A 13,082-nucleotide genomic window follows, 5' to 3' on the forward strand; every position below is an offset into this window, starting at 1 on the left:
AAGCACCCTACAGGGCAGAGTGGCCCCGTAACAAAGGATGATCAGACCCCAAAGCCCACAGTGCCCGAGTCGAGAATCTCTGCGCCTAATATCATCCAGCCTCTTGGGAACATGAGCCTCTAGAAGGGTCTTCTTTGTCGCATGAAGTGGCTTCCTTTGCTTCAAAATGCCTCTGATAAAAACATAAACTCTCAGCCCTGGCTGGCATAGCTCAGTGGATTGAGTGCAGGCTGCGAACCAAAGTGTCGCAGGTTCGATTCCCAGTCAGAGTACATGCCTGGTTGTAGGCCATGACCCCCAGCAACCGCACATTGATGTTTCTCTCTCTCTATCTTCCTCCCTTCCATCTCTAAAAATAAATAAATAAAATCTTTTAAAAAACCCCTACATATCTCTTTAAAGAAAAAAAATAAACTCTCAGACTCTGCCTCCAGATTAAAGGGGTTAGAAGCTTTCTGGTGGTACCTTGGAATCTGAATTTCATTTCGAATGCCCCACCCTCACATCTAATTATCCAACTCAGATTTTTCCTTTTCTCCCTTGCCCTTCAGGAGAGCCGCATTCTTCCTTCTGCAGTGTTCCGCATGTATACTGTTTTAATGTTACTTTTAATTGAAAAGATTCATGTTCATGGAAAAAACCTTCGGTTGGTCCATTGGCATATTGTCTTAGCTGGCTGTGGCTGCACAAACAAACTTCCCCAGACTTAGTGACTTAAAACAATGTACATTTATTCTCATGTGGTGCTGGAGGGCAGAAGTCTGAAATCACTGCTGCTGGGTTGCAGTCTCGGGTCAGCAGGGCTGGCTTCTGTGGGAAGGTCTAGGGGAGAATCAGAGTCCCTGCCTTTTCCAGCTCCCGAGTACTAGCTGTTGGCGTTCCTTGGCTCATGACCCCTTCCTGCATCACTCTGACCTTTCGCTTCCACTATCGCATCTACTTTTTTTTTTTTTAAAATCCTCACCTGAGGACATTTTTTCATGGCTTATAGAGAGGAAGGGAGAGAGAGAGAAACATCGATGAGAGAGAAGCATCGATTGTTTGCCTTCTGTATGCACCTGGACCGAGGACTGTAGGCACCCAGACTGGGGATCATATGCGCCTGGACCAGGGATTGAACCCACAACCTCTCGGCTATGGGACAATGCTCCAACCAACCAAGCCACACTGGCCAGGGCTGCCAGGGCTGCCAGGGCATCATATATACTTCTTTCATTCTTCTTGTAAGGACCCTTATGCTTGATTACATTTAGGGCCAATATAATAATCTGGAATAATCTCCGTGTCATCTCAAGATCCTTAGTTTAGTCCCAGATGCAAAGTTCCTTTTGCCATTTAAAGTAACATTTACAGGTTCTGGACAATAGGACACGGGTGTCTTGGAGGAGGGTGCACTGTATAGTCTACCACATTCATCCCTCAACATAGCTACAATCGTCTGGCTCCACGGATGTATCATCATTTACTATGTATCATAACATAGTTATGCTGGGAAAGGGAAAACCACTTTGAGGTCTTTTAACAGGACAGGGTTAATATAGGAAATTCGCAAGGACTCAATTCTGCCATTGTAGCATGAAAGCAGCCACAGACTGAACTGAATGAATGAATGAGCGTGGCTGCGAGTTAATAAAATGTCATTGATAAAAGCACACAGTGGGCCAGGTGTGGGCCAGGGGCCCTAGCTTGCGAGATTCTGGTGCAGAGGAGCAGGACCTGAGCTGGTCTTATTGGAATGACTTCATAGAACTGGCTCATCAAGGGAACTGAGGCTCTCCACAGTCATAGAAAGTGTGAAGTCAGGGGGCCCCTTGAAACCTCCAGCTTCAGGCACATGCACCACATCTGTGATTCAAGAATAGGATCCACACTGCTTTTCAATGCCACCATGGTTTGCTCCTGGCAGAGTGAACGGGAGGAAAAAACAAGATAACGCCAGTTCCTTCTTTCTTCCAAAGTCCCACTGGTGCCTCCGGCTGGTGGACCCAAACACGAGCCTGGCAACCTGGAAGTCTGCGAGCATGGCAGCAGCTTTGCAGCCTCTGCCCAGAAGGGGCTGGGTGGGGACGTGGGCTGCTGCCTACCCACCACTTCCTTCTCATTTATTACTGTACAGTACGGGGATGGTAAGAATGATTGTGTAATTGTGGGATGCATAATCATAGAAGCTATTACATGTAATTGCAGGATTAGGAGCAGAGTAATTATTATGCAGTGTAACAAATTACGTAATGAGCTGTAAGTTTACAGAGATCACGAATCACATAATTGTGTTACACCCTCCAGGAAACTGAGCGATGTTGTCTGGGTGATCCTGGCGCGTGGCTTAGTGGAAAGGCATGAACATGTGGGGGTGGGGTTAGGGTAGGTTAAGGGGTGGGGTCGAGAGTGGAAGAGTGGGGTGAGGCTGGGGTTTCGGGTTCCAGTGACAGTGGAGGGTGGAGTGAGCAGGAGGATGGTGCTGGAATTAGCCTAACATTGAGAGAGGTAAGGCAGGGAAGCAGAAGAAGAATTGATTAGGCCAAGGGGTTGGCAGGTTATGGTCCATGGACCAGCCACTGATTTTTCTTGTTGCTTTTAAATTGAGGTCAAATTCAGATAAAATAGAATTATCCATATTCAAGTGTATGATCTCATGGGATGTAGTACATTTATGTTGTTGTTCCGCCAGTAGCCCTATCCAATCCCAAAACATTTTCATCCTCCCAGAATGAAACTCTGTCCCCATTAAATACTAACTCCCACCCCCCCTTCCATTCCACGTTCTGCCTCACTGACTCCTCCACGGACCTTACAGAAGTGGAATCACACAGTGTTTGTCTTGTTGTGTCTGGCTTATTTCTCTCAGCATAATGCCTTCAATGTTTATCATTCCGTAGTGTGTGTCAGAACGTCCTTCCTTTTTGAGGCTGAATAATATTCCACTGTGTGGATGGACCACATTTCACTTATCCATTCATTCTTCAGTGGACATTCAGGTTGCTTCCGCCTTTTGGCTGTTGTGACTAGTGCTGCTGTGAACATGGGTGTGAAAGTATCTCTTTGGTACTCTGCTTTCATCATTTCCCAGAAGTAGAATTGCTGGGCCATGTGGTAATTCTATTCTTAATTTTTTGAGGAGCCCCATACTGTTTTCCACAGCAGCTGCACCATTTTACATTCCCACTAATAGTGCAGAACGGTTCCAATTGCTCCATGTCCTTGCTAACACTTAAAAAAAAATAGCCATCCTGATGGGTGTGAGGTGGAATCCTCAATTTTTTAGTCCTTAGCCTCATGCTTATTATTATTTTTAAATTTTTATTTATTTTATTTTTAGCCCTCACCCAAGAATGTGTTTATTGACTTCAGACAGAGAGAAAGGGGGAGAGAGAGAGAGACACCGATCTGAGGAACAGAGATTAGTTGCTTCCTGTATGCGCCTCAACCAGGAATTGAACCCGCAATTCTGGGTTTGTGCCCTGACTGGGAATCGAACCTACAACATTTTGGTGTTCAGAACTCCAATTAACTGAGCCACCTGGCCAGGGCTATTTTTATTCATCACACTTATTTATCCTTAAATTATATCTGTAGGTGTACCTTGTGGGTGTAAAAATGCATAGCGAGTTTTTGAGCTTTATAAATGTGCTGTCATGTTCTCTGATGCCTTCTGGAACTTGTTTTCACTCTGCATCACACTTGTAAGATTCATTTGTGTCAATTGTTGAAGAACCTCACTCATAGAGAATGCAGACACACCTGTTACTGGTCCGTAAGTGCAATGTTGAGACTCAGAGGGTCGGAGCAAGATGGTTTGTTTCTCACAGCACAGCAAGCAGCGTGTACCTCGGTCTTTGAGCTCCACGGGTGACATGACAGACCCCACATGCGGAGGGACACAGGGCCAAGGGCTGAATACGCTTTGTAGCAAGCAGCAGACAAGCCAGCTCCCCTGTCAGGAAGTGAGCAGTTATGCTGAAGTCCCACTGCATGGCACACCTGTCTCGCTAGGAAAATGGCTGGGTCTCAGGAAAAAGATAAGGGCTGTGGTCTGGCACAGCTGCCAAGGATGGGCAGTGACACGCAGGGCCCCTGGCAGGCTGCCCCTCTCGGCATCATGCAGACAGCTATAGTTCATCTATTTTTTGTTTTTTAATTTTTAAAAAGATTTTATTTTAGAGAGGGGAAAGGAGGGAGAGAAACATCAATGTGCAGTTGCCTCTAGTGTGTCCCTTGTTGGGGGACTGACCTGCAACCCAGGCATGTGCCCTGACTGGGAATCAAACCAGCAACCCTCTGGTTTGCAAGCCAGCACTCAATCCACTGAGCTACACCAGCCAGGGCTGTAGTTCATCTATTTTTATAGCTGTATAGTATCCTTGTGTGAAAATACCACGACAATGAGGCTGCTTCCAGTCTTTCTACCCATGTGCAATTCTTCAGAGTGGAATTGCTGAGTCATATGTAACCCCTCTGGTTTAGCCGCTGTTTGTTCCACTTTTAGCCCTTTTTGCTTTTATTTGCAACTAAAAGTACTTATGGAACTCACTCCCAGTGGTGGATCCCATAGGCTGGCTCTGGCCACTCTAATACAGAAACAGCCCAGATCTTCGGAGGACAGTCCCTGAATTTACCATGAAACCCTGAGCTGAGACTCAGTTTCTGCTGCCTGGTGGGATGGAAGATCAAAACAGAAATTAAATTTAGCTGTAGAAAAATGCAGTTTCGGTCCTTTGCATCTCCGAGTTTATAAAATGAGATTCTCACCTGCTACATCAAAACAAAACAAAAGGATCAATCCCAGACAAACACGGATTTGGGGGGTGCGCCCCTGGCTTTTTTGTTCTTCATTTGAGTTAAGAGCAACCGCTGCTCCCTATCCCGGATTCAAATTCTGACTCCACCCCTTCCACAAAAATCTCACCTTTCTGGGACTGTTTTCCTGCTCTGTGAATTGAGGCAATGCTACTTGTAGATAGGTTGGTTTGTGGGTAGAAAGCATGTTCAACAGTCTGCACACAGTAGGTGCTATGTGAGTATTTTTGCATTTCTGGGAAGGCAAAGCCACCACCATGGGTCTGAAGCTGGGTACTTTTTTTTTTTTAATGTTTGCTGTTAATAAAATATTTTTACAGAGACCAAAAAGTCAGAATAGTGCAAAACATCTCAACATCATGCATTCATGATCACTTTTCGTGGTTTTAAACATTTGTTCCAAGTCACATATTTACAGAGAAATGGGGGCACCTGTGCAGATGCTGGACCAACGGGATGGAATTAAAACAGTGTTTTGACTTCACATTTGCAGTCACATGCTAAGAGAAAGGTATGTAGAGGAAGAACCTCCTGGACTGGGTGGCAGGGTTCAAGGTCAGAGGGGCAGGGCCAGGGGTGGGGTCTGAGCCCACCCCCACCCTGAGGTGCGGCTGGGGATGCCTGGGAACCTGCCACCCGAGCCCTGTGCCTCAAAAGAGCCACTATGGCTGGGTAGTGGTGAGGGGGTGGGAATGGGTCTTACTCAACACCATCAACTTGGTTTCTTTCTTAAAAAAAAAAAAAAAAAGGCAAAGAGAAAAGCAACACATGTCAGCAAAGACGACTTTGGTCCTTAACAGTTCATAGGAGAGGATGTTCAGGGGACAGATGGGGTGGTGATACAAACCAAATCCCCAGAGAGCTCCCCTTCCTCTGCACCCGGACAGCAGAGTCTGGGGTGACTCCAGGATGTCCCTACTCTGCCCCTCCCTCAGTGTCCCCATCTGTAAGATGGACAGCGCAAGGGGTGGGGGTCAGGGACAGTAAGGTCTCTGAGGTTCCAAGGATTTCTAGTTGGGTGTTAAGTATTTTTTGCATCTCTGATGGGGGTGTGGTGAGGTTTCAGGCTCTGGTGTCTGGGTCAGAGGGATTGGGGACATGGCCAGGAACCTCCACATTTTGAGTAAACCCTTCTAGGTGAGACTAGGGACAGCCAGAAGAGTGGGTCTCTCTTCCTTCTAGTTCCCCAATTTTGCCATTTCTCCTGTCCCTCTCCATCTCTGAGTCTCTCTCTCCATCTCATGGTCTCTGTTCCCACTGGGGTGTGATCGTACTCTCCCGATTTCGTATCTTTTCTATCCCTCCTTCTCTTTTTGTTGGTGTGCTTACTCTGTCTCTGGCCCTCCTGGGAAGGGGACTGGCTCTGTCGAAGATGTTCCTCAATGTCACACTCCTCCACCTCATCAGGGGCCCACTCTACTTCATCCTTTCCCTGACTCATGGTAAACTGGGGCCAGCTCCTCACAGGAATCGAGGCCCACTGCAACCCTGAGACCCCACCAGGCCACCAGGGTTCAGAACCCTGGCCACCCCAGGTGAGGTGAAAGCCTAGCAGTGTCATCCCAGGTCAGGCATGGCATACACTTGCCGGGCAGGCTTAGGGAAAGTGCTGCTTCTCTTTGAGCCTTGCTGTTCCAATACAGAAACTTCCTGATTTCAAATCCTTCCAGCTCCTTGGATTCCTCTCCTGTCTCTTCCATGTCCTCTCTCCTCTCTATCTTGTAACTCTGCCACAGTGTGGCTAGAATACCTCCTTTGTGCCCAGATCTGTGTGGGAAGGGAAGGCTGACAGGGATGGTCATGGACAGATACACATGTGGAGGTGTGCTCACAGAGATGTCCCCCACGACATAATTCACCTAGCCATACCCTGTGTCTTCTCTGTGCTCAGCCTGTGTGGGCCTTGAGAGGCCTCAGAAGTCGGAGGAAAACAGAGGCTGTCACAGATGCCTCCAGTCCCATGGCTTCTGGAACAGAGAGTGGGGAAGTCCTGAGGGGAGCAGTGACAATTTTCTACAGGAGGAGATACTTGTGGTGAGTTTTGAGGGATGAGAAAGAGTTCCCATGGAAAAGAGGGAGGAAATTTCCAAAGCACATGCCTGGGGTGGTGTTGGGGAACCCATCTTCCCCCTCTGGAGTTTCTGGTCTCTTTCTGTTCTTTCCTGTCTGGTGAATTCTGGGAGAGGAAGTAGAAGTGGGGTGGGGGTGGGTCCAAGGAATCCCAAATCCTCACTTATTGTTGGTGGGAGGTCAAGAGTTGGCCCAAGGCCCTCATCTCTTGTATGGTCACGGCAAGCCCCTGTAGGGGGTTAGCAGCAATTGGGAGCACTGTCCCGTCACCCAGTCTCAGCCCACCCTTGGATGTGGTACACAGGCCAAAGGGAGTGGGGACAAGGCATGGCACTGGGATCCACAGCAAATCTAGGGGCCTCAGTTTTGCCATCTGTCAACTGGGTGGGTTGAACTCTATGATATGAGGATTAGGCATTGTCAGGTGGGATTGAGGCGAAAAAACAAAAACAAAAACCCCATAGGTTAATGCGGGAGCCCCAGAGCCGTTCCCTGGGCCCCCAGGGTTTGGGCGCCCTAGGGCGCATGTGCTTTTATAATCCCATCTTAGGCCCTCTTCCCGTTTATTTTTTGCACTAACATAAAAAGAGACTCGGGTATTCCGAGGCCCTCCAGCTACCATCCTAGTCCCTCCAGCCCCTAAGACCACCCCAGACCACCCACACCCAGCCCAGGGCCCGCCCCTCGAGGGAGCTTAGAGTTCCATACTTGGCAATTGGTCTTGGGCCCCAGGGCTTGGGGACCCGTCTTATGGCTTTTCCATGGGACAGGAGGCAGGGGACCAGAGCCGAGGGACCTGGCCTCCTCCATAAGGGGTGGGACTCTCCCAACCCAGCTCGAAAGGCCGCGTAGGCGCTGCGGCCGTTGCTTCCGGGAGGCGATGTGGCTTTTTCCTTCCCCGCGCCCTAGGGCGTGGCCTTCCGAGGGGGCGGGGCATCTCCCATTCACAATTCCCCAGAGCAGGAAGTTAAGTCAAGGGCGCAGGCGCAGACCGCCCTCTGCGCAGAACCCCAAGACTTGCACTCAGAAAGGTCCCGCCCCGCCTTCCCTGCACAGGCGCAGTGCTGCCCACCCGCGCCCCAGCGCTAGGGCGCAGGCGCAGCACCGCCTTCCTCCGCTGAGCGCGTGTCCGATTTGAGCTTGACGAACTCCTTGGCTACCTCGTCATTGCTGCGCTGCGACAGGATACGCAGCACCGTGAGGCCCGTGTCGTCCATGTGGATGCGGCGGCCGAGGGGCAACCAGCAAGCGGCGCTCCCGCGCTGGACCAGCTCACGTAACTGCAGCACGGCCAGCCCCACTGTGCGATCCTCACGAGCAAAGCAGTAGTCTTTGACGCACACCTGCAGCTCGTAGCACTCGGGGCCCGCTTCCGCACTCAGCGTGCTGCGGAAAGCGGGAAGTCAGAGTAGGTCCCGCTCATCGGTCAGCCCCGCCCCTACCGATGGCCCCACCCCACGCCAGCCCCTCCCACCTGGCCAGCCAAGTGGCCCAGTCCACCTCGCCCGGTAGGCAACACCTACGCGCACTCCTTCCATTTTCATACTCTCCTACTCTAGGCCCGCCAGCCACTGCCTCAAGTGACTGGCCCCACAGCCCTTCACTGGGCCATGTCCATACCAGCTGGCACCACCACCACCAAGGAATGTCCCTGTCATGTCTCTTTTCCTTCCATTCTGCTCCACACCCAACAACACCCTACCATGTTCCTACCCCAGGTAATCCTTACCCCAGAGCCCCCTGGCTAGGCCATGCTTCCACCACTCTGATACTCGCTGTCCACACCCTTAATCCGCTGAGCTGCTGCCCTCACTAACCTGCTGCTCCAGATATTACACCCAGAAGCGCCATACCAAGCTCCCATCTGAACACAATTTCTCCCTTGATATGGCCCCTCCCCATGCTCCCTAGCCCACTCCTTGTATCTCCAAGATGCTCTCCAGATCTGCCCCTGCCCTGATGTCTCACCGCAACTCCCCCTGCCCCCAGGCTCTATCCGTAGTGAAGCTGGGATCCTGCCCCTCTGGCGACTTGCCATGACACCAGCTGATCAAGGGCCCCTCAGCTTGGCCAGACCCACACCACTCTTCGACGTCCCCCTCTCAGGCTGCACTCCTAGCCCTCAAGTACCCTAGCCCATCCCAGGAGGCATATGCCCCCCTTTGGCCCTGTTCTTGCTCCCAAGCATTGTGTCAGGTGACCTATTATTCCAAGGTCCACTGGCCCCCTTCTAACAGACTGGTCAGCTGTGGTCCTTCAGGAGTCCCCACCTCTCCCCAGCTCTGATGCCTTCTGCACTTCTGTCCTCAAGAACAGCCCCCAACCTTACCCTGCCCAGTGAGGTTCGCACCTCACCCAAAAATCCACCCATTGAACTCCACCCACTCTGTATACCCTGATCAGATTTATTTATGGCCCCAAGGGTCTGTGCTCTCTAGATGCCTGATGCTTTGACCAAGTTCACAGCTGCTGACCAGGAAGCCTATCCAGATGTGACCCCACACACCTCAATAACATGCACCCCATACTCTGGACCAAGCTGCACTCCACTCCTGTCCCCAGCAGCAGACCCCTCAGATGACCTGCCCCAACATACCTGACAAGGCTCACTGCTGACTCCATGAGTCCTCACCTCCACACCTTCTCCTGCATCATGACCCCCTCGGACCTTAGCCAGGGTCTCCAGCCCCAGAAATGGCCCTGACCAACACATCCCTCTGCCCACACTTCCCTCACCTTCCCAAGCCCTTGTCATGATGTTATATCACATTTGATGCCACTCCCCCAGACCTGCCTGCCCCCAAGGTAGTCAACTCCATCCTGGTGTCCCCTGACTGATGTCACTCCTGCACTAAGTTGCTTCTGTTCCCATTACCCCCACCTAGAACGTGACCCCTTGCATTCCTGCATCCAGGAACCACTGGCTCATCAGACATCCCTCCTGCCTAGTGGGCTGAGGTTAACCCAGCAAATGCCCGCTCCCCAGGGCTCCCCAGACTCACAACTGGAAGCTCTCATTGTACTTGGGAGCCCAGCTGTTGTTCTTGGATTTGGTAGCAAACTTGCGTTTCTTGTCACTGAGATGGGGCCCAATGATGTTGACCTCAATGAATGGACGGAAAATGCCAGAAGTCTGCCACTTGAGGTCATTGGCAGCCACCACTATTGGAGGAAGAAGAGGGGAAGATTGGTCAGGTTCCCTCATAATGGGGTTGGGGTTTTAAAGCTGGTCTTAAATACTATATTTCCCAGCATGCTTCTGAAGCTAAGTGTGGCTATGTAACTAAGCTCCGGCCAATGAAATGTGAGAGAAAGTGACCGCCCAACTTTTTTGCGGCTTAAAAGGGAAAATGCCTTGAACTTTTTCCTCCAGCTGCAGGCTAGGATACTGGTCAGCCTGAGTTCTTTGGGACCCTATAGAGGAGGAAAATAATGTGGTGGGTTTTGTTTGTTTGTTTTTGTTTTTCTCCATAAGATGGACCTAGGTTTTAGAGGAAAATAGGAAAATTTTGAAGCAAAAAATGTGGTAAAATAATAAAATAAATAACAATATTTCACCAATGTAAATGTAAAGCAACTTTCAGACTATAACAAGCACCCCCATTTGCCTCCCAATTTGGGGAAAGTGCATCTTATAGTCCGAAAATACGGTACATTAGGGATGAAAGTGCCACAAAAGATGGCAGAGACCTGGATCTCCAATTCCGTGATGTCTTAGTATCAGCTCTGGGCTGACTGTCATTGGGAGTCACCTCAGGGAAAAATGTATTCTCTCTGTTTAAACCACTGTTATTCTAGACGTTGCCCAAAATAGACTTCTCTGTGTTCTAATTTACAAAAATAAAAGCCAATGAAAGAATAGTAGAGCTGAGAGATGGAGAAAGTAGAATTGATTCCTATAACACTGTTTGTACCCCTGGATTCAGCCATGCCTGAAGGTGGTTAGTTCTGGAATTTTCAGTTTTATGAACTTTTTTTTTTAATGGAAAAAGTTTTTCTTCCTAGAGCCAAGAGTTTGGTTTCTGTTTTAGAACCTAGTACATCCTGGCTGAGGCACTCCCCCTCCCACCTCAGGCTGCTCACCTTTCACTGTGACCTTGTGTTCACCAGTTCCCGGATGAGTGAAGAGCTCAACGTGGAGGGAGACTTCCCCTACAGGGTCTTCCACACCAGAGCCTGGGTGGGGCAGGGGAGGATGTTTGGTGTCAGCTCCATTCTTTCCCACCCGCCAGAAGGGACTTGGATTGCTTCCCTCCTCCTACCACGTGCTGGCAGCACCAGGTCAACAGCCCTGACAGGGTGGCACCGAGGACTGGCTAGGGTAGTAGGTGCTGTCAGGGAGTCAGGAATCCAGGGCTCAAGCCTTTCACTGCCTTGCTCTGTGATCTCAGGTAGATCTCTGAACTTCTCTGAGTCTAATGTGTCTGCTTCCCACCTTTGTTTTTCGACTGACCACCGTGAGGTCAAAACTCAGTCTTCATCTAATATACCATCTCAGCAGCATCCGACACTCTGGCTTCCTGTGTCTCAGTTTCTCCTCTTGGCTACAACAATGCCACACTCTCCAAGTTCTCATCCTATACACTAATCACTCCTTATCCTCTTTTTTCACCTCCTCCTCCTCTGTCAATCCTCAAAGTGTTGGGGCACCCCTGTACCTTAGGCCTTGACCCCCTTCCTTGTTTTCACTTCCTCCCTAGGTACTGGAACGTTAGAAGATCCTACCAGCTCTACCTTCAAAGTACGTCCAGCATGTCACCTACCTCCCTAGCCTCCAGTCTCCGTCCCAGCCCCCCTCATCGCACTCCTGGACTATTGATTGCAGTAGACTCCTCCCTGTCTTCCTGCATCCTCCTCTGAGCTGCTCTCAGCACACCAGAGAGAAAACCTATTAAGTTAGATCACATCCCTTCTTTGCTCAAAACCCTCCCATGTCACCTGGAAGTAATCAAGTCCTTTTTGTGACCTGCAATATTCCTCCCGATATATCTCGCTATTACCTCTCTTGCCTCACTTTCCTCCACTCTGACACTTGCTAACTCTGCTTCAACCACAGGGACTTCCTCTTTTATTTTCCCTGCCCCCACACCATTCCTCTTCTAATAGACAATCCCAAATTTCCACTGAGAAATGCTCCCACCCTCACCTCAGACCTTGTGGCTCCCTAGTCAGAGCATTCCTTGCCCATGCTGCACTGATTGGCTGAGGGATGGTCATGTGACTCAAACAGCCAGCAGGAGTTGACTCTGGGGCTTTGGCTGTAAATGTTAAGAGAAAGTCTTTCTGTCTCTCTGATGCTAAGCTGGCAAGGCTGTCTCTGCCCAGTGAGGAGAGAGGCTACCTAACAGAGGTCTCAGAAGAGACCAATGACCACTGGCATTGTCGAAGACTCTGGATCCAGCTATTCCTGATGCTAACTCAACCCCTAATCTTTTAGTTCCACAGTTAACAAATTCTCTTCTCTGCTTGAGTCAGCGTGAGGTGCACTTCTGTGTCTGGCCAGCACAAGCATCCTGATTGGTTTTGCTGAGGATCATTGAAGGGCAGCTTAAAAAGTTCTGTCCCCGTCCCTCCCTCTGTGACTTTGGAAAGGGCATCCTGTAGGGCCTGGGGACCTGTGACTGCCAGCACACCCAACCAGGCCCCTCCCTAACCTCCCAGGAAGCACCCCGCCCTGGAGCACCCCATGCATGTGGGAGGATAGGAGGAAAATTGGGAGTGGGGGTGGGGAAGGAGAACGGGTCAGTCCAAGGTTGATTCCAGGTCACTTGCATGAGAAGGAAGTGACTGAGGCTCCGGGGCATAGAAGCCTGCAGACCCCCAGCACCCCAGTACTGGGGCGTGCACCCCCATCTTCGCTGCTACCCCAGGCCACTTTCCTTATCATCTCAGGCTCTCACCCCGTCCTCCCCCCAACCAGTCACATGCTCAGGCTCACCTCCCCCCCTCCCCCAGGCTGATGCTTCATTGCAAGCTCAATCCGGGCCATAATGAGGGTGCCAGAGGGGAGTCAGATGGTGGTGGGAGGGGTGAGGGGTCAGACCAAGGCCAAAGCTAGTAAGAAGGGGGAGGGGGGCAGTGCTGTGCACCCCCCTCCCGAGGTTTGCTGGCTCCAAGAGGAAGGGTCTTTTCTGGGCCTCTCTGTGCTTCTCTCAACACCTCCCCTCCCCCCACAAGCCCTGGCCTCCCCCAAAGGGGAAGGTTCCTCGGACAAG

General features: G+C 50.5%; 1 protein-coding gene across 11 annotated transcripts in view; it reads right to left on the bottom strand.

Moving 5' to 3' along the window:
• Positions 1 to 5,074: 5,074 nt before the first annotated feature.
• The window catches only part of UNC13A (unc-13 homolog A), a 57,802-nt gene continuing 49,794 nt past the window's right edge, over positions 5,075 to 13,082 (bottom strand). For all 11 annotated transcript variants that reach the window (XM_045853093.1, XM_045853096.1, XM_045853091.1 and 8 more), the window contains 3 exons: positions 10,951 to 11,043; positions 9,870 to 10,029; positions 5,075 to 8,253 (listed from right to left, as the gene is read on the bottom strand). In XM_045853093.1, coding sequence (XP_045709049.1) covers positions 7,953 to 8,253; positions 9,870 to 10,029; positions 10,951 to 11,043 — 554 coding nt within the window. In that variant the 3' untranslated portion in view covers positions 5,075 to 7,952. The remainder of the gene's footprint in view (positions 8,254 to 9,869; positions 10,030 to 10,950; positions 11,044 to 13,082) is intronic.

Source organism: Phyllostomus hastatus, unplaced genomic scaffold (assembly GCF_019186645.2).
Source record: "Phyllostomus hastatus isolate PE091 unplaced genomic scaffold, TTU_PhHast_1.1 phas_contig_98, whole genome shotgun sequence".
Taxonomy (NCBI): domain Eukaryota; kingdom Metazoa; phylum Chordata; class Mammalia; order Chiroptera; family Phyllostomidae; genus Phyllostomus; species Phyllostomus hastatus.